General features: G+C 38.5%; 1 protein-coding gene across 3 annotated transcripts in view; it reads left to right on the top strand.

Annotated features, from left to right (window-relative positions):
• rnf213b (ring finger protein 213b) overlaps positions 1-18,086 on the top strand; it is a 40,089-nt gene that overhangs the window by 16,065 nt on the left and 5,938 nt on the right. For all 3 annotated transcript variants that reach the window (XM_058406220.1, XM_058406221.1, XM_058406219.1), the window contains exons 25-55: positions 23-3,922; positions 4,112-4,248; positions 4,449-4,547; positions 4,655-4,773; positions 4,855-4,971; positions 5,110-5,159; positions 5,294-5,450; positions 5,560-5,695; positions 6,328-6,516; positions 6,630-6,763; positions 7,326-7,501; positions 7,783-7,977; positions 8,137-8,324; positions 8,424-8,544; positions 8,667-8,767; positions 8,927-9,106; positions 9,856-10,001; positions 10,154-10,253; positions 10,364-10,475; positions 11,305-11,521; positions 11,718-11,908; positions 11,991-12,113; positions 12,904-13,014; positions 13,213-13,461; positions 14,142-14,223; positions 14,848-14,882; positions 14,988-15,239; positions 15,931-16,096; positions 17,151-17,248; positions 17,469-17,717; positions 17,935-18,067. In XM_058406220.1, the coding sequence (XP_058262203.1) occupies positions 23-3,922; positions 4,112-4,248; positions 4,449-4,547; positions 4,655-4,773; positions 4,855-4,971; positions 5,110-5,159; positions 5,294-5,450; positions 5,560-5,695; positions 6,328-6,516; positions 6,630-6,763; positions 7,326-7,501; positions 7,783-7,977; positions 8,137-8,324; positions 8,424-8,544; positions 8,667-8,767; positions 8,927-9,106; positions 9,856-10,001; positions 10,154-10,253; positions 10,364-10,475; positions 11,305-11,521; positions 11,718-11,908; positions 11,991-12,113; positions 12,904-13,014; positions 13,213-13,461; positions 14,142-14,223; positions 14,848-14,882; positions 14,988-15,239; positions 15,931-16,096; positions 17,151-17,248; positions 17,469-17,717; positions 17,935-18,067 (8,263 nt within the window). The remainder of the gene's footprint in view (positions 1-22; positions 3,923-4,111; positions 4,249-4,448; positions 4,548-4,654; positions 4,774-4,854; positions 4,972-5,109; positions 5,160-5,293; positions 5,451-5,559; positions 5,696-6,327; positions 6,517-6,629; positions 6,764-7,325; positions 7,502-7,782; positions 7,978-8,136; positions 8,325-8,423; positions 8,545-8,666; positions 8,768-8,926; positions 9,107-9,855; positions 10,002-10,153; positions 10,254-10,363; positions 10,476-11,304; positions 11,522-11,717; positions 11,909-11,990; positions 12,114-12,903; positions 13,015-13,212; positions 13,462-14,141; positions 14,224-14,847; positions 14,883-14,987; positions 15,240-15,930; positions 16,097-17,150; positions 17,249-17,468; positions 17,718-17,934; positions 18,068-18,086) is intronic.

Genomic DNA, 18,086 nt, shown 5'->3' with positions numbered 1-18,086 from the left:
TAATTCTTTGGTTTCTTTTTAGTCAAACCAAGGGCTTCTCAGCTTGCTACCAACCATTCACTGTAAACCCCCCAAAGAAGTAAAAGAGCTGGAGCTCACAATCAGAAATCGTGAGAAACATAAATCCTTAGACCCACTGATGGACAGACAAGAGTTTGAAAGTGAAGGTGTTCAGAGACCTTACCAGTATTTAAGGAGATTTAACAGAAATCAGGATTTGGATCATTTCAAATATCAAGCTGGATCTGTGGAGGGCAATAAAGTTGATTGTCTTCATCATCTTTTGTCAAACTGTGGACTAAAGGACCCTTCATGGGCCGAACTGAAGCACTTTACTTGGTTCCTAAACCTGCAGCTCAAAGATTGTGAGAATTCTGGATTCTGTGATCCAGACTTTTTTGGTAGCATATTGAGTGGCTTCAAGAGCTTCATAGTCAAATTCATGATACACATGGCCAGGGACTTTGCATCTCCTTCCATGAACATCTCTGATCAAAGCCCTTCGCTTCTCTCACACAGTGACCATCAAGATGATCTGTTATCTAGGTTAACTATTAGGAAGCAATGGGAGAATGAATCTCATCCATATATATTCTTTAATGCAGATCACTTGACCATGACCTTCCTTGGTTTTCATGTGAATAAAAATTCCATCGGAAATTCTGTTAATGTTGTTGACCCACAAACTAAAAATGTTTTGATGGGAAATGTGATGTCAAGTGATCTGTTCACAGGACTTCAGAATCAAGGGATTTCATTTTCTGAAGACTTTGACAAGCTGCCAAGAAATACCAAGATAAAAAAGCTTTCCATTGTTGTTGGTGCTCAGAGAAGGGAATCATTTGACCCTGATCCCACATATGAGCTCACTTCTGACAATGTAATGAAGATGCTGGCCATCCATATGAGATTCCGGTGTGAAATACCAGTGATTATAATGGGGGAAACTGGTTGTGGGAAGACCAGACTAGTAAAGTTTCTTTGTGATCTGCAAAGGGAAGGTAGACATGTTGAAAACATGAAACTGGTTAAAGTTCATGGGGGAACTACTGCTGACACTATATACAAGAAGGTGAGGGAGGCTGAAGAACTTGCACAGAGAAACAGTAAAAATTACAAACTGGACACCATTTTGTTTTTTGATGAGGCCAACACGACAGAGGCCATCTTTGCTATAAAAGAGGTACTCTGTGACAAGACTGTGCAAGGAGAACCTTTGAAGAAAAATTCTGGACTGAAAATAATTGCTGCATGCAATCCCTACAGGAGGCACACTGCCAGAATGATTGAACGCTTGGAAAGAGCTGGATTGGGCTACAGAGTAAAGGCTGGGGAAACAAAGGACCGACTTGGTCAAGTTCCCATGCGCCAGCTTGTGTACCGAGTTCATCAGTTACCCCCAAGTATGATCCCCCTTGTTTGGGACTTCGGGCAGTTGAGTGATTCAGCAGAACATTCTTACATCCGACAAATTGTACAGAAACAAATTGAAGAACATGGCTTGCCATTTCAATGCCAGGACGACATCACTCAAGCTTTAGCAGCCTCTCAAAGGCATATGCGTCATCAGGTGGATGAGTGCAGTTTTGTAAGTCTTAGGGATGTAGAAAGATCAATGAGGGTGCTAGTGTGGTTCTACAAACACAGACAGCACCTTTTTCCAAAATGTATAGAGACTGACATTACACAAATGACCTTTAAATGTTTGGCTCTTGCTTTGGGTATTTGCTATTATCCATCACTTGAGTTGAGAGACAAGTATCTGCAGAATATTAGCCGGTTCTTTCCACCACCACTCAACTCCGAACGGGCATTGCAGCTTGAGATTTCCTCTTGCCAAGACTTCTTCCTCCAGAACATTCAAACAAGAGAGACAATTGCTAAGAATTTAGCATTGAAAGAAAATGTCTTTCTCATGGTTGTCTGCATTGAGCTGAAGATCCCACTCTTCCTGGTAGGCAAGCCAGGGAGCTCTAAGTCTCTTGCAAAGACTATTGTAACTTATGCCATGCAAGGGCAGGCCTCTCAGAGTGAATTGTTCCAGAAGTTTAAAGAGGTGCACATGGTGTCTTTTCAGTGTAGCCCTCACTCGAGTTCAGAAGGGATCATTGGAACTTTCAGGAGTTGTGCTCGTTTTCAAAAAGACAAGAACTTAGATGAGTATGTATCAGTGGTAGTGCTGGATGAGATAGGATTGGCAGAAGATTCTTCTCAGATGCCTCTGAAAACCCTACACCCACTTTTGGAGGATGGCTGCATTGACAGTGACAGGCCAGATCCGCACATGAAAGTGGGCTTTGTTGGAATCTCAAACTGGGCTCTTGATCCTGCTAAGATGAACAGAGGGATTTTTGTTTCTCGTTGGGATCCAAGTGAAAACGAGTTAGTGGAGACAGCCAAAGGTATCTGCTCATCATCCGAGTTAGTTCGTCACAAAATCAGTCATCTCCTGCCTAAATTGGCAAAAGGCTTTTTAAGCATTTGTAAAAGTGACATCGATCAATTTTTTGGACTCAGGGATTATTACAGTTTGGTGAAAATGATTTTTGCTCTAGTTAAAAACACAAACCGTGAGCCCAATGACAGCAACTTAGCAAAGGCTATACTGCGAAATTTCAGTGGACAAAAAAACAACTTTGATCCTCTCTGTCAGTTCCAAGATCTCTTCTCCAAACCTCATGAAATTCCTATGATAAGCACACTGGAAATGATTAAACAAAACCTTGATCACAACAATGAAGAAGAATGTCGCTATCTTCTTTTGCTCACAACGAACAACGCTGCTCTACACATAATTCAGCAGTGTATTTTTTCAAAAGATGGATACACCTGCCCTGAAATTGTGTTTGGTTCAGGATTTCCCAAAGATCAGGAGTATGCTCAAATCTGCCGCAATGTCAGTCGAGTGAAGATGTGTATGGAAACTGGCCGGACAGTCATCCTCTTGAATCTGCTTAACCTATATGAAAGTCTGTATGATGCGTTGAACCAGTACTATGTTTACTTTAGTGGGCAGCAGTATGTCGACCTGGGTTTAGGGTCACACAGGGTAAAGTGTCGAGTTCACAAAGATTTCAGAATGGTTGTGATAGAGGACCAGGAAAAAGTCTATGACAAGTTTCCTATTCCTCTGAAAAACAGGCTGGAGAAGCACAGAGTAGACAGGAGTACAGATTTGACTCAATGGCAGCAAAGAGTTCTGGAAAAACTCAAGAACTGGGTTAATGAGTTTTCTCAGTATCCTGAGGCATCGGCATCAGATTTTAGCTCGTCCGATGCCTTTGTTGGTTTTCATGGAGATGCTTGTGCTAGTGCTCTCCTGCAGGCATTAGAACAAATAGAAAAACAGAATCATCAGACTGTGGGAGATCAAGTTGACGCTAACATGCCCAGGAAGAGGAGGTCCACAGAGGATGACATAAATGAACATAAGGAACACATCTACTATCAAGAAGAAGAAGTTAAGTCTTATGATACTGCACCCAATGATGACAAGGAAAGTGCTTTGACAGGCATTGATACAGGAAAGACTCTCCTCGATGAAAACAATGAGGGACTTGTCTTAATGGATGTAGATGACAGTGAGGGCAACACTGAAGCTGAACAAGAACAAGATGCTCTTGGGAAAATTCCCGTGTCTGTAGATATGGATATACATCCAGATGGCCAAGAGGAAATAAGATTAAACGAGCCAAAAGAATCCAAAGATGAGGAGGAAGAGGTTTATGAATACGCCAAACACTTCTTGTTGAACTGTTCAACACCAGATTCTGTACTGAGGCTAAAAAAATCGGGGCTGGGAAATAATGAGGTAGAAAGGCTTCAGAGGCTATATTTTCATCAGCAAGACCACCATTCCCTCAGAGCATTTATGCACAGTCATCTAAAGAAGAGTGACAAGGAAAAGAAGAGATTTATAGAGGTGAGAAATATTATTGAACATTCAAAGAAAATTGAAAAGTGGTATCTGTATAATAGAAAACTGTATTGTACTGGATGCTCTCTCTCTCTCTCTCTCTCTCTCTCTCTCTCTCTATGTGTAATGTATAAGATTATTCTGTAGTAGATGGAGCGGCATTTAATTGCATTAAAATCTTGCATTTTGTGCTAGGTAACCACCTTTTCTAGTCTGCTAACTAAAGCAGATTTGCAAAATCTGGCCCAAGCTTTGGGTCTGTCCGTGGAGCGTCTCCTTTTGCTCTCTCTGCACCAGTTTGACACAGAAGCTTCTTTCTGCAGCAAAATTCGGTATGGAGCAACTATTGCCAAACTACATGAATTCTATATTACACCCATATCACATTTATATGTATTGCCTATCACCTTTTTTAAGCCTTAAGCCAAGATTACACTTTTATTGACACCAAGATCTGTGAAGAGTTTTTAGCTTTGTGTAGAATTTCATTGTTTTTACATTAATATAAGTCAAATATTTTGTCAAATTCTAGACAATTCCTGAAGACTGCACAACTGTCTCTGCATGTCCTGTTGGTTCAGATGGATATGGAGGAATCACTCTGCAAAAATGAGCTCATTTCTTCTGCAAAGTGAGAGATTTATACCCTCTGCCCTTTGCTTTTCATTTTACATTGGAAGTATATAATAAAGGTTCCTATGTAATGCAATTTACAACATTATTTTAATGTGTATTCAGGTACTGCACCATGAATGAACTTTTAGCTTCTCAGTCAGAAGATCCCAACTGCTATATTGTGTTTATCACAAAACTCTCAAGGATTGCAAGTGGCAATAAGTATATTGGATTCCAGGGAGGTGAGTGAAACCACATTCTCAAATAAGCCATCTCATTATGACATGTTTTCTGGATTTGCTCCATTTTATTTTCTACAATAGGTGCATGGATTTCGACACATATTGATGATCTCAGAGACACCAAAGACATGAGCTTGGATCTCTCTGTTTTTTGTGGAACACCAATCAGCAAGCTACTCTCTGAGCCAGTACAATCTGGTTTGTTAAATTAATATTCATTGTATATGCACTTATAGTTAAAATGACAGAAAATAATATTCTGGATTAAAGCACCCTTTTTATTTCAATTGGTAATCATTTCATAAATGTGCCTGCTAACATATTTTGCATTTACAGATACCATGGAAGTAGAAGATCAAGAAGAAACCACAGTCAAAAGCCAATCAGTAAGTTTCTGAACTTTTTTTTAATTAGAGTATATTTATTTCAGTAACACTGAATGACACCAGGTTACATGGCTGATAATGTGGCCAAGAGCATCATAAGATGTATAATAAAAACCCTTATATTTGGCCAACAGGACGAATCTGCATACCTGCACAGTTTGTCTTTGGTGAAATCATGCACTCAGAAAGCGGTTTCACTTCTTAGAGATTCTATTAATAAAGCTTCTAGGAGTATGGAGCGAATGGACAGTCTTCTCGGCCTTCTGGAAAACGACTTGGGGTGTCATGGAGGTCAGTTGATTCAATGGCACAGCCTGCTTATTTTAATCCTTAAAAACTGAGAAGTACTTAAATAAAAATAAATAAAAATCTTGTAAGTTAATATCATTTTGTGTATTAGCACGTTTCCAAGAAGTATTGCTGAAGCGAATGGTGGTTGCCCTGACGCAAAAAGAGGAGTGTATGCTCAATTCAGGAGACTGGGTGAACAGAGAAATAATGAAGCGGGAAGCCTTGCAAGAAGGCGGCACTCTCAGGTATTTTAGAGGATAAAATTGTGATGATTCCACTTAATCAATTCAATTCATTTCTATTCTGTTTTATGTGCTTTTAACAATCGGCATTAGGAAATTTACATAAATATATAAATTCAGGATATAAATGAAAAATGTATCGTTTTATCCCAAATGCATAAGCCTAAAGTGATGGGGACAGAGAAAAACTCCAGGAGCCAATATGAGGAAGAAACCTTGGAAGGAACTCGTCCTCACCTGGGTGTACTATATGTCAAAAGTGCAATTGCATAACCAGGATATTCATTCTAGTTTAATATGAAGTCTATCTTGTTGAAGTTGCTACTTGTCCACTGAAAGAGGCTTAATAAGTTCTCAGTGACAGTTTAATGTTTGTCTTCTCTTATTTGTAGATGAACATTGGACTTGACTTATCTGTGAATTGAGACTTGACTTGAACCTGTTAGTAATTTATTAGAGACTTGAATGTGAGTGTGATTTAAGAATGCATTGGGCTTTAGACTTGGACTGGACCAAAGCACCAGTATCAACTGACTCTCAACTCACAGATACTGTATGTCTCTGTTCTCTACCGACAACGAATAACCTTAGTAGTTTTGCTTACACAGCTGTTTCCTTATGATTTTTCTACACAGGCACACTCTATGGCGATGTCTACAGGGAGTTTTGACCCCAATTCTGGCCTGTATATTAGAGGTGTTGGACAGAGACTGTAATCTGGACTTGTTGTATGGTGAAGGGCTCAGTGAGGGGCTTGTCCAGTTCTGGCTGGACATCTTTGATGATGGGCAGATTTTAGAATTGCCAGTTCCACAGAACTCAAGGTACACGTTTGAATAAAGTAGTGATTACTGTAATTAGTTTTTTTTTGACGTGTCAATTGCACAAGACCCATTTTACAATGAAAACTGAATGCCTATTTGTTCCATTCTTGTAGCTCCTCAGAAGAAGAGATTGATGTGCAGTACAATCTAGTGGTGGGAGGAGAGGCACACACCTGCACTGCTCCTTTTAGTTGGCTCATCAAACTGTACTGTCATAACCTGTGGGAGGAGGCTCAGTTTGTGCAGGGTGAGAAGACAAAGACATTTAGAACAGTATTTAAGCTCTGATGTACAGGATGGCTTTTTGACACAGAGTGAAGGTAATGATTATAATAGAATAGTCATGAATTATAGTGTATGTTTAGCGCTGAAAGTCCTTTTTTCCAGTTTGATAGCTTTTTAGGTAATTTAGAAGCAGCATCCAAATGCAGCTCCATGACATGTTTCTCTTACATCATCCCATTGCTGCAATCTCTTCACTGGTTCCATTAGATTCAAAACACTTGCTTGTATGCAATATTAAAATGGACCTCCTTCTTGAAGGCACTTCTCAATCCTGGCTCTGTACAAGTTACCTTCAAGCCTTTAGCACTACTTTACTCAGCCCAATATCCCTCAAGATACAAAAATGACCTGTATTGGCTGTTTTCAAATAAGAATTGAAACAACTCTATCAGCATTTTAGTTTGATATTTTTGATATTTTTTATGGAGACTACAAAGCATTTATTTTAGAATAAGGACATCTTCCAAATCCTTTGGTAACTGTGATACTTCACTAAAAATCTGCTTGGCTCTTTTCTGTCCCAGGTATTGAACAGAGCAGCCACAAGCGAATCCAGCAGTTTGTAAGTGCCGTGACTGCCAGTCGGTTGGGTGGCTACATGGAAAAGCTCTCAGAGAGGGAGCGCAAAGAATTGGGCCAGAGATATCTCACTGATTTTGTGAAACTCTCCTTCGAAATCAAGACTGAAGACGAAGTGAGGGTGAGAGACCAAACAAATCTCCCTGACCTGTGAATCAGCCCACCAAACATACAGTGGGGGCCAAAAGTCAAGATCAGTAGCTGCTGTTTGGATTTCTTTTTCAGTTTAATTCTAAGGTTTCATTTATTATCAATCTTCTGGACTTAAAGACAGTATGAATTTGACACAGACTGACTAGAACAAATCCATCAGAGTGGCATCTGAGCACTTCCACTTTTGGAAGAGATTATTATTATTTTTGTGTTTGTGCTTGCGTATTTATGTGTGTGCTTTTCTTGTAGGTGTTCAGTGCAGCAGTGTTAGCTTGTGTTGCAGCACTGCAGCAAGAGATGGGAGTGACCCCTGATCTTTCTCCAGCCTGGATCATGGCAGCAGCCCAACACTTCAGTCCACGACTTGATACACTCTTACACATTCTGCAGATCCAGCCTCACTTACCTCCTCTCATTCTGAAACAGAAAGATCGACCAGATATGGTGAGAACATTAGATACCTTTAAACTTAATCAGAGACTTAACTCCTGCTTACCTCTCAGAGAAAAAGCAAAAAGAAAAGTTAAGGAATTTAATGAAAGTTAATGAACAATAGTGAGGAAAAAATGACCAGAACTTTATCATAATTTTCATTCGTTACAGCATGAAGACATTCAGGCACTCGGGATATGTGTGGAGGAGACTAAACTTCAGTTGATTACATCTTTATCTCAGTGCTCAGTCTTTTTGGGCCGAGTTGAATTGCTGCAGCCCTGCTTGCAGAGAGTGTTCAGTCCCACATACTGCTCTCTCTGCAGCCCTGGCTGTCTCAAACATCTGGATGCTATAAAGTAAGGCTTGTGGATTGACAGAGAAAGACTTGTATTAGAAGTTTATATCTGCCAAATTAACAGTAATACTTGCTCTCACAAGATTTTTGTGTTTTTCAGGTCGGTATGGCAGGGGATGCTGGTGGTAGCTGCTTTTATCGAGCAAGTTGTAATGAAAGTAAATTCACGTGATGAGAAGCTGGTGGCCTTGTCACTTAAACACTGCAGCCAACTACAGCGGGTCAGTGAAGGCAAACACACCAAAATCCTTCATTACTACTTTTGCAATTTAGGTAACAGGTTATTAATTTAATTTCTTGGTCACATCAATGGCTAAACATTATTTTCCCCTCAATGCATTAGCTGATGGAGGAGAGCTCTGAACTGCAGAGCAAAGCCTGCCTACAGCAGCTCATCCGCATCCTCAACGCGTACCATAAGGAATCTATAAGCAGAGAATTACGGTATTGCCCACCCTCCAATTTGTCTATTTGTGTTTAATTTTTATTGAGATTATGGAGGGTTTCTGTGCTTTTTGATTAAATAAAGGACTATGTTTCAGTTTTAATGCCACCCATTAAACATGCATCTCCATTTTTTCCCTGGGCTTTTTCTTACCTTAGGTTTGGACTGATGTGTCCTGTGTGTCTGGAGTACCTGGCTAAACCTTGTGTCCTACAGTGTGAACATGTGTTCTGCCTATCCTGTATGGAGAGATGTATGCAAGGAGAGGAAGCAAAATGCCCTAAGTGCAGGACACAGCTTCCTCCTGACTATCAGCCAGCTATCTCAGTCAGCATAGAGTGAGTCTCCCATGAACACAAGTGTAACAAATACTGTTTTGTTATGTAGCTACGTTTAAACACTTAAGATCAGGGCTTTGTGCAGGACACTCGGGTTCTTCCAGTCCAAACTTGGCAAACCATGTCTTCATGGTCATTGCTTTGTTCACAAGGGCATTGTCATACTGGAACATGTTTAGGCTTCTTTGTTCCAGTGAAGGGAAATTACAACGCTACGGAAAATAAAACACTTCTGTTGTGCTCTTATATGAAAATTATTAATGACAGTGTGGTGTGATGAGAAGCAGAGAGCTTGTTTGTATCCTGAAGTTGATTCTTTTACTGTAATAGAACATGAAGTTTGTGAATGTTCTTCTTTCATTTAACCAATTCTAGCTAAATGTGGAACTATTAGCAGCTGCCCCCACACCAACTTATACTCTCTTTCTCTCTCTCTCTCTCTCTCTCTCTCTCTCTCTCTCTAATTAACAAAAAGAAAAAAGCTAGGCGTAGTTTATGTCATGCAGAGTTGTTAGTTTAGAATCAGTGACCGAATAGAACATATTAACAGCACAATAATATATGTATACATTAATATTAAGTATAAATTCAGTATAAAAACCTTGTTTTTTAATTACACTCAGAATTATTATACATTTACTGTTAGAGAAAATTAATCAACATCTTCTGGCCAGTCAGATTTGGGAGTGTCTTTGCGTTTTTGGTTACATCGTATTTTATTACTGATTAACAACGTGTTTCTTTTTCAGTTCGGCCCTGAAACAACATAGAGAATTAAGGAGATGCTGTAACTCCTTCTTTTTGGAGGTGATCTCTCGTTTCTGCTTTTCCAAGGGAAAGCGCCCCCAAGAGGACCTGGTGGAGCTGCTCTTCTCTCTGCTTATCTCAGCACAGGGTAAGCACTTTTTATTAATGCTAGATATTCTGGGAGAAGCTAGAGCACCTGTGCATTTCCTAAAATTGTGCTAGTTGCCCAAAATATATTTGCTGTCTTAAGGTGTGCATGTTTTACTGAAAATGTTAAATATATTGTTTTGTGTCTCGTAGGAGATGTGTATAAGACAAGAGAGCTAACCCCGTTCCTGGAATGTGTTGACCAGAGTCCTGTGGTACGGTCTGTGTTGCCTAAACTCTTACTGCAATACAGGTATCAGTGGCTTTGCAAACTGTCTCATACACACACACACACACACACACAAAAAAGTATTATGCAGTATGACTGCTCAAACTTTCCACAAACACATATTTTTTCTTCAGTTTTGACCAGGTAAAGGGACACATTCAGACATATTTGAAGAACCTAGAGGACAAACTCCTGGATGATGAAGACAGGATGGAACTTTACAGACTTTTTGTCAACTGTTTCCAGGCATGTATTTCTTTCGAAGCATTTTCAGTCTCTGTTGTTATAGTTCTAGCCCAAGCTAGAACCAAAAGTGCAAAACGAGATCTTAAGAGAGCAGTTTGATTTTGGAGAATTTCTGGGCGCCTCTGGACTTCCTGTGAGTTACATATTCCCTGGCAATATAGTTAGATAACTTCTCTGTGTTAAAGTGTGACATGTAAAATGCAAGGTATTACTACTCACCATTAGTGAAATATAAATGCTCACACTAAAGCTACACTAAACTACACACTAAAGATACAGCAATCAAGATGACAAGTTTCTAAATAGAAGTAATTGCTCGAAATGATGGTCAACTAGATCAGATTGCTGTTAGGTGTAACTATACAGTTTTTAAGTTTTTAAGCTGGTGCATTGCATTAATGCCATGCAAAATGTGAGATTATAAAACCCAGAGTGTGTTATTGTGCATGGGAATGAAGAATTATTTCTTGTCAACACTCTCTCTACAACTGAGATGAAATAAATGTATAAATAAGTAAATAAATAAAACACAGTACATTCTGTATATCTCGCCTCAATCAATCTCACCAACCCTTTTGAGTACATTTCTAATAAATCTTTGATATTTATGATATTGAGATTTTATGTACACATGCCACACCTTTAATCACTGCTGAGGAATGATATGCACAATGTTTCCACATTTCCTAATGCATTGTTTCCGTATTTCTTAATATCACAATACAATTCAACCTATTTGTAACTTTTTTCCTGTGCATTTATATCCTCCTGCAGTAAGCTCATTTGTTTCAATGTATATAAATACATTTCCTGTGTGTGTTTTGTATAGGATTCTTTGTTTTGTGCGGATTTAAGTGAAACTCTGGAGGCTAAAGAACTTCAGGAACATCAGCAGGAAGACATAAAATTTCTCAGTCGGCTGGCTCGCAAGCAGACGCCATCCAGAGAACGGCAGCCAGCTGAGTTTCTTCTGTCCATGGCCCGTTTCAGGATGTGTCTGGACACTGCTGCTCACATACTGCCCAGGGCAGTCAGCCATCAGAGTGGTAAGGCTAAGAATATTTTCTGGAAAAAATATGTATAGTATAGTAGACCGAATACTACACTGAGCCAGACTACTTAACATTGATATGATAACGTTTGATAGACTTTGTATTTATTCGGATAAATTGATTCAGTATTTTTGTGCAGTGTTAATTGTGACGTTCTGAAGTATGCATGAGTGTTTGTTTGTTTCCTCAGGAGAATGTGTTGAATGGGAACAAAGAATGTTAGAGCAGGTGAAGGCAGTGTGTGAGTACTCTAAGAATGACTGGTACAGAGTCTACCTGCTCAGAACGCTTAACAGGCAAGCAGGCACAGACTGCGTACAAGCCGTGATGAACAGCACCTCGTATGAATGGGTCTTTCCTGCCGAGCTCCTGCGACTACAGGTAATTGTGATCCAATCCGGAGCTTTTTACAAATAGCACATTAATGTGTGATCTTTACCTTCTGCATGTTTTCTGTTTGAAGAGGTTGATTCCTGTGGAGGTGGATCGATTTCTGTGCTGCGGAGAGCAGTATCGCACTGTCAGAAATGGAGTGGGCCAGGCGCTGATGGAGTCCAATACAGACGCACTTAAAGCCGCGCTGCAGGTCACTACACGCCCGGATGCTGCGTCATCACATCATCTATAGTTCAAAGCAATTCACACTTTATTTCCTTTATTTCCTGTCAAAACTAGACATTTTACTGCCTTTAGATACATATGTGTACGCTGTATTTTGTGGGATGAATACCAGAAAATACAGTTTTAGTATGAAATTACCTGATAAACAGCTTCTTTTACGAATGATTTGTTATAGTGCATTGTTCATTTGTAGGTCAGGATATAGTTTGCATATTTAGTGAAATCAGTCAAAGATTCACACAGAGGGTTTTTATAAATGGCAGACAAAAACAAATGACATGGCGACTAACATCAGGAGTGACTGACCATTCAGAATACATCCCACCCTAAACAAGCATTTAGCTGACCGATCTCATGAAGTACTAACCTCACAATTTAGATCTCTAGCTTCACTAGAATGTATGGTATGTTACTTTATGAAACAGACCTTTCCCGAAACCTGTCGACAAAAACTACTCTCTCACAAATCTACTTTCTGCTCAGAAAAGTGTATCGAAAACAACAGATGCTCTGTATCTCATTAGCAGACTTAATATTTCAGGCTGAGACTAAAGCAGCACACACACATGTTCTGTGGGCATGGCATTGGAGGGAATACTTCATGTATTCATGTATAGTCTTCATGTTTGCTCCAGTTTATTGAAATGGTTTACAACCCTGTCATTTCAAACACAATATGTGAATAGGATTTGGTTGGGACAGACCTATGCTTTCTGAATCCTAACACATATGTATATGTGTGTGTTTTTCTCTAGAATGTAAGCAGTTCAGAGTCTGTGAAGAGTGTTCTCCTGGCTTTGGCCTTGTTCAGACAAGTGACCTGCCGCATAGAGTCACCTGACCCAGTCATGCGCCCTGGAGCAGAGGTAAAAACTAAACAAAGCAAAAACAAAACAAAAAAGATAATAATAATGAATAGCACTGAACAGCAGCTGTCCAGAATATAAAAACTGAGCATATTAACATGTTTTGGACAATGCATATGAAATTACAAGCATAACAAAAGCAGGACAACTGCTAGGCATGTCTTTTTCTGTTTTCTTATTTTCTGTATTCCTCAACAGGAGTTAGAGCTGCTGAAGGACAGTGTGAGGAAGAGTATAGCAGGGTCAGGGTACCTGCGTGAACTCTGCAACAGCCTTTTATCAAATCCATCTGAAGGTTTCATGTCTCACCTGCATGTTTGTGCAAGCGAATCAGCACAGAGGCGTCTTCTTCTGGAGCTCCTGGTTCATGCCATCGCTGTGTTCCATAGCGGAAGTCAAATTCTCCATCCTTTCCACGTCGTTGCCTCTAAGCCACAGGCTATGAGGGTAAGAAAAGTAAATCAGTGAATGGGTAGCACTAATTAACACTAAGAAAGTAAGTAACTAAATAACTAACTAATATTTACATTCATGAGATCGTGCTTATGAAACTTTTCTGGTAATAATCACAAATTAATGTTGTCTTTTCATAAAGTTGGTATCAATCATGAGTCCAACATAACCCTATACGTTGAAATGTAGCCTCCTGTACATATCTTATTTTACACAGTAATTTAATATATATTAATATATATTATTTGTGTCTTCTGAATCAGCACACACTTCACTTTTCAGTTTCACCAGTTATTGAAAACAAATACTATATGTAAAAGCCTCAAATATTGTGTGAAAAGAACTTTATTGTACATTTTAATCCAAAACCAATAAAAAAAACAAATAATTAAATAATTTAAATAAATAAAAACGTGGAAACATTACAGACGGTCTTCATGTACATATCGGTGACCAACTGTCCCAGTAAAGTATCTAAATAAATTAATATTTAAATATATAAGTGTATATACAATAAGTGTAGATTGTATTAAAGTGAACTGAATTGTATTGCTGTAATGTTCCAACAGGTCCCTGTATAATATATATAATATATATTATTATGTAAAAACACAGTTGACTTTATGACAGCTGGAAATTTGTGAAATACTCACAAGAATTCTATCTTCATCCAGGACTCATTTCTTCCCACCATGCCAGATGACAACACCAGTATGGTCATTCAGGGATTAAAAGAAGGAAACCTGAAGCTGTACTGTAAGTTTTTTTTTAATGGAGCTGAGAGATATAGAATAAAAATAAGCTTAAATCTGCATCACCTCAATTTGACAAACTATGTTCATCTGTTTACACACTAAGTGAAAATATTTGGGCACCACTGCTCTATTTTAAATATAAAATGGATAATAAAAGAAATCTATTGTTTTAGAATAATAATTAATACATAAATGCTACAAAATATCACACATGGAATGATGCAATGACCGGGAGAAATGTTACACATATCAAAACCAGTTTATCCTGGTTATGCATCTTTGTTGGAACATGCTCTTGGCTTCTTCTCAATGCTTCATTTAGGAAACTTTCCTTAAAAGTTCCAAATTGGCTGATGTTCTCGCTCCTATATTATAATTGAAAATTATTTGTTGGAGAAAATTAAAAAAAAGAATGATAAGTTTTAAGTAAAATTACTGATTATAAATAACTTTTGAATAAGAATATTTATATGACATGCATTTATGAGCAATAATCCATTATGGCATTATGGTAATATATGATCAGTCAGGCGTGTCCAAATGTTGAGTGACCGTGAACTTGAAATTGACGTTTGGAGATTGTAGTGAAATGTTGTCTTCATTTTTTTCCCCTTCTGAATTACAGACTGTAAAAACGGTCACCTGTCTGTGGTTGGGGAGGTGAGCTGCAATTTATCCGTGATTGCCTACAGGATTTATGGTATCAATTTATTAGTGACCTTATCTAAAATTATGGAAAATGATTGTTTTTTTTTCTTTTGTTAGTGTGGGAAGCCAATGATTGTAGCAAAGTGTGACACATGTAAAGTACCTATTGGTGGTCGAAACCACAATGCAGTAGCTGGATTCACTCTAGTCCAAGGCAGTCTGCCTGATCAGACCCGGCCTGGCCATATCCTGGATGATGCTGCCCGCAGATCTGAAGCTCCAAACAGAGATCTGTCCATGGCCCAGTCCTGTTTACTGCGTCTCTTCCTTCATCTGGCCATGCTGCATGGATCCTCTCTCAATCACCAGGTACAATGAGGTTTTATACTCTCACATTCTTACATCTGCAGGTCAAAGAATAATAATGATTTTAAAAATGTAGGTCTAGTGCAATTTATCCGATCATTGTAATCATACTAATATTTTACTACATATTACATATTACTTACATATATTTATACTAGTTATTATATTTTATCTAAAGTGCTTTATTCATGGTGATTCATTACAGTGTGAAGTAAAATCAGTTTTATTTCAAATCATACTGAATCACCATGGAGAAATATATATATATATATATATATATATAAACCCACGTGTTTTTCAAGAATTCTGCATGGGTAGGGATTGTATGCCCTTATTTATATTACATGTACTTAGCTAATAATAAACCTGACTATGCACATAAATGGATAAATTTGTAAATGAACATTAGAATTGTTTAGCAATTAATAAAATTATATAGCCTGATATGATTCACCAGTCATCATGGCCCATAACACTTAATAAACACTTAATAAAATGAACTTGTGTTTGATTTAAATTCCAGTTGGTTCAGTGAGTAAAAAAGTGTATTTAATGATCACCATTAGTTCAAACTGTAAAAAAAAAAATCCAAACATAAAAAACACATTTGCTACAAGAATAATTTGCAGTAGTCTGTACATGCTGAATAATATTCACCACAATATTCATAAACAACTTTTGTGAATCTTTCCAGGGTATCAGAGCAATGATTCACCCCGAAGTAAATAATGTCCGAGAGTTTCTGTGGCGCCATCTTGAAAAGGACATGGAGGTTCTGGGGAAGACTCTGAATCTGAACTGGGATGATATAGCCATCATGGTTCACCTGATCCTCAACACCTCTGCACAGCTCCCCACAGGTCTGTCAGGAAATTCATAATAAATAAATAAATGATAATGAGATGCATGACATGCCACTCTGGTCATATCATATACAAACTGAAAAGAACATTTCAGAAATGTTAACTAAACTGCCACTTTTACATGTCACAAATGTAAGGTAGTTGCATATGATTACTGAAGATTTCCCAATCACAGTGTAATTAGTCTCGAGTATGAAGAGTGGTGTAGGGATACCAATGGACAGAGGTTATAGACAGGTAAGGAATGATAAACTGTAAAGCATAAATCAATGGCAAGGCTTTGGGTTGTGATGTCTGTGCCTAGCATGGCTTATATACACTAACCTGGAGAGGCCCAAATGCCAATAATTACCCAATCCCAGATCAAGGGAGGTAACTCTGTGATGTGGTTAATTTCAATCTAAAAATGTAGAGTATCGCAAAATACAGGGTGGTTCTATTTATGCAAATAGAATTATTTCTTGTCTGTAGTGTGATTTACTGCACCCTGGAAAACAAGAACAAAACAGTGTATATGTCCAAAGGGCAAAAATTTGCATTAGCTTAGTTTCACCAGTTTGAACAACCATTATTTTCTGAACATTGAATAATGTTTCTCAAAAGTATGAGTGTTTTTGCTTTAAAGTTAGATTATGGTACATATAGAGCAGATGTTTGTAGTTTGAACACTTGTCTCTACAATTTTACATTTTATATCACATATTGAACAGTTTTTTGTGCAGTAAATATGCTTCTGCTTGAGATTCAGTTTTAGTATACTCTTGCATGACTTGCCACAGCTATAAAGAACAACTAGGACATGCCTCCATCTCCTTTGCATGTGAATTTATCAGTAGAATTATTCTTGAATAACCCTGAAACACAGATTATAGAGCAATGTATCATATTAGCCCAAACAACCCTGTATCATGTGTCTTCTTTTCATGCTGTACTAACACTACCAAGGTTTGATGCCATTCTTAGACCTGACTTGGTGAATGAGCTTGAGGATATGATGTTTGAAGGGAAGTCAGAACTATGTCCATTCACACCAGATTTGATTCTTTGGCAGTTCGTAGCCAGCAGGGGGCAACAGAATGGTCTTCACGACATGCTCGGGAGCAGTGGGAGAAGCGGGTTTGCGAAACAGTCATCAATCCTATTCTAAAGGTCAGTTCACAGGACTCACATAGTTCTGTTCTAGCTGCATTTCTGTTGAATTTTTGCTACATTTGCATTGCATATAAATAACTATTTGCTATATATGTGATACTCAACTCTAAAATAATGACAAGAATAACAAGAAGCAGTCTGATCTGCATAAGATCCATGCTCTGCCCCCTGCTATGCAGATTTAAGACATGATCTCTGCTTTCTTCTCTGTTTTTAGGATTTGAACAGACATTTAAGTGATGCTCAGGAACAGGTTGCAGCTGATGATAAGCTGTCCAGCAGCGCTCTGATGAAGATGCTAAAGGGAGATCCTCGTTCCCTCTTTCCTCTCCCCTCTGAATGTCCAACCCATCATGCATCTTTCTGGACACCTCCAGACACCCTGACTGTGGAACATCTCTGCCAGCTTATTGCCCAAAAGCAGGCGGAGAAACGAGTTCCTCTCCTCTCACTGTTTCTCATAAAAGTATGTAGTATCTAAAATATTTAGGATTAAAATATGAAGGATTTGGATGAAATGAATCCTAAAGGAATGTCGTTTAATTTAAATTACAAGAGCAACAGTCAGGGTTAAAGGTTAATGCTGTTTTAATTTAGAAGTTTAGATGTAAAATGACTCATCTAATTAATCTCTGGATGACTGATGAGTTGTGTGTACCTCTGTCTGTGTGTGTATGTGATAGGTGCAGTACATTAGACACCTGGCTTGTCTTCCTGACCTGGCAGCCCTGTTGTCAGACCTGATACGAATAGTGCCGACAGACACTGAGACACACTCCTTACCCATCGCGACACTGCTTCACAACATTCCTGCAGGTGGCCATATTCATGATAG

Source organism: Hemibagrus wyckioides, linkage group LG13 (genome assembly GCF_019097595.1).
Source record: "Hemibagrus wyckioides isolate EC202008001 linkage group LG13, SWU_Hwy_1.0, whole genome shotgun sequence".
Classification (NCBI taxonomy): Eukaryota; Metazoa; Chordata; class Actinopteri; order Siluriformes; family Bagridae; genus Hemibagrus; species Hemibagrus wyckioides.
The sequence above is the reverse complement of the archived record's forward strand: the minus strand, read 5'-3'. Positions and strand labels throughout refer to the sequence as shown.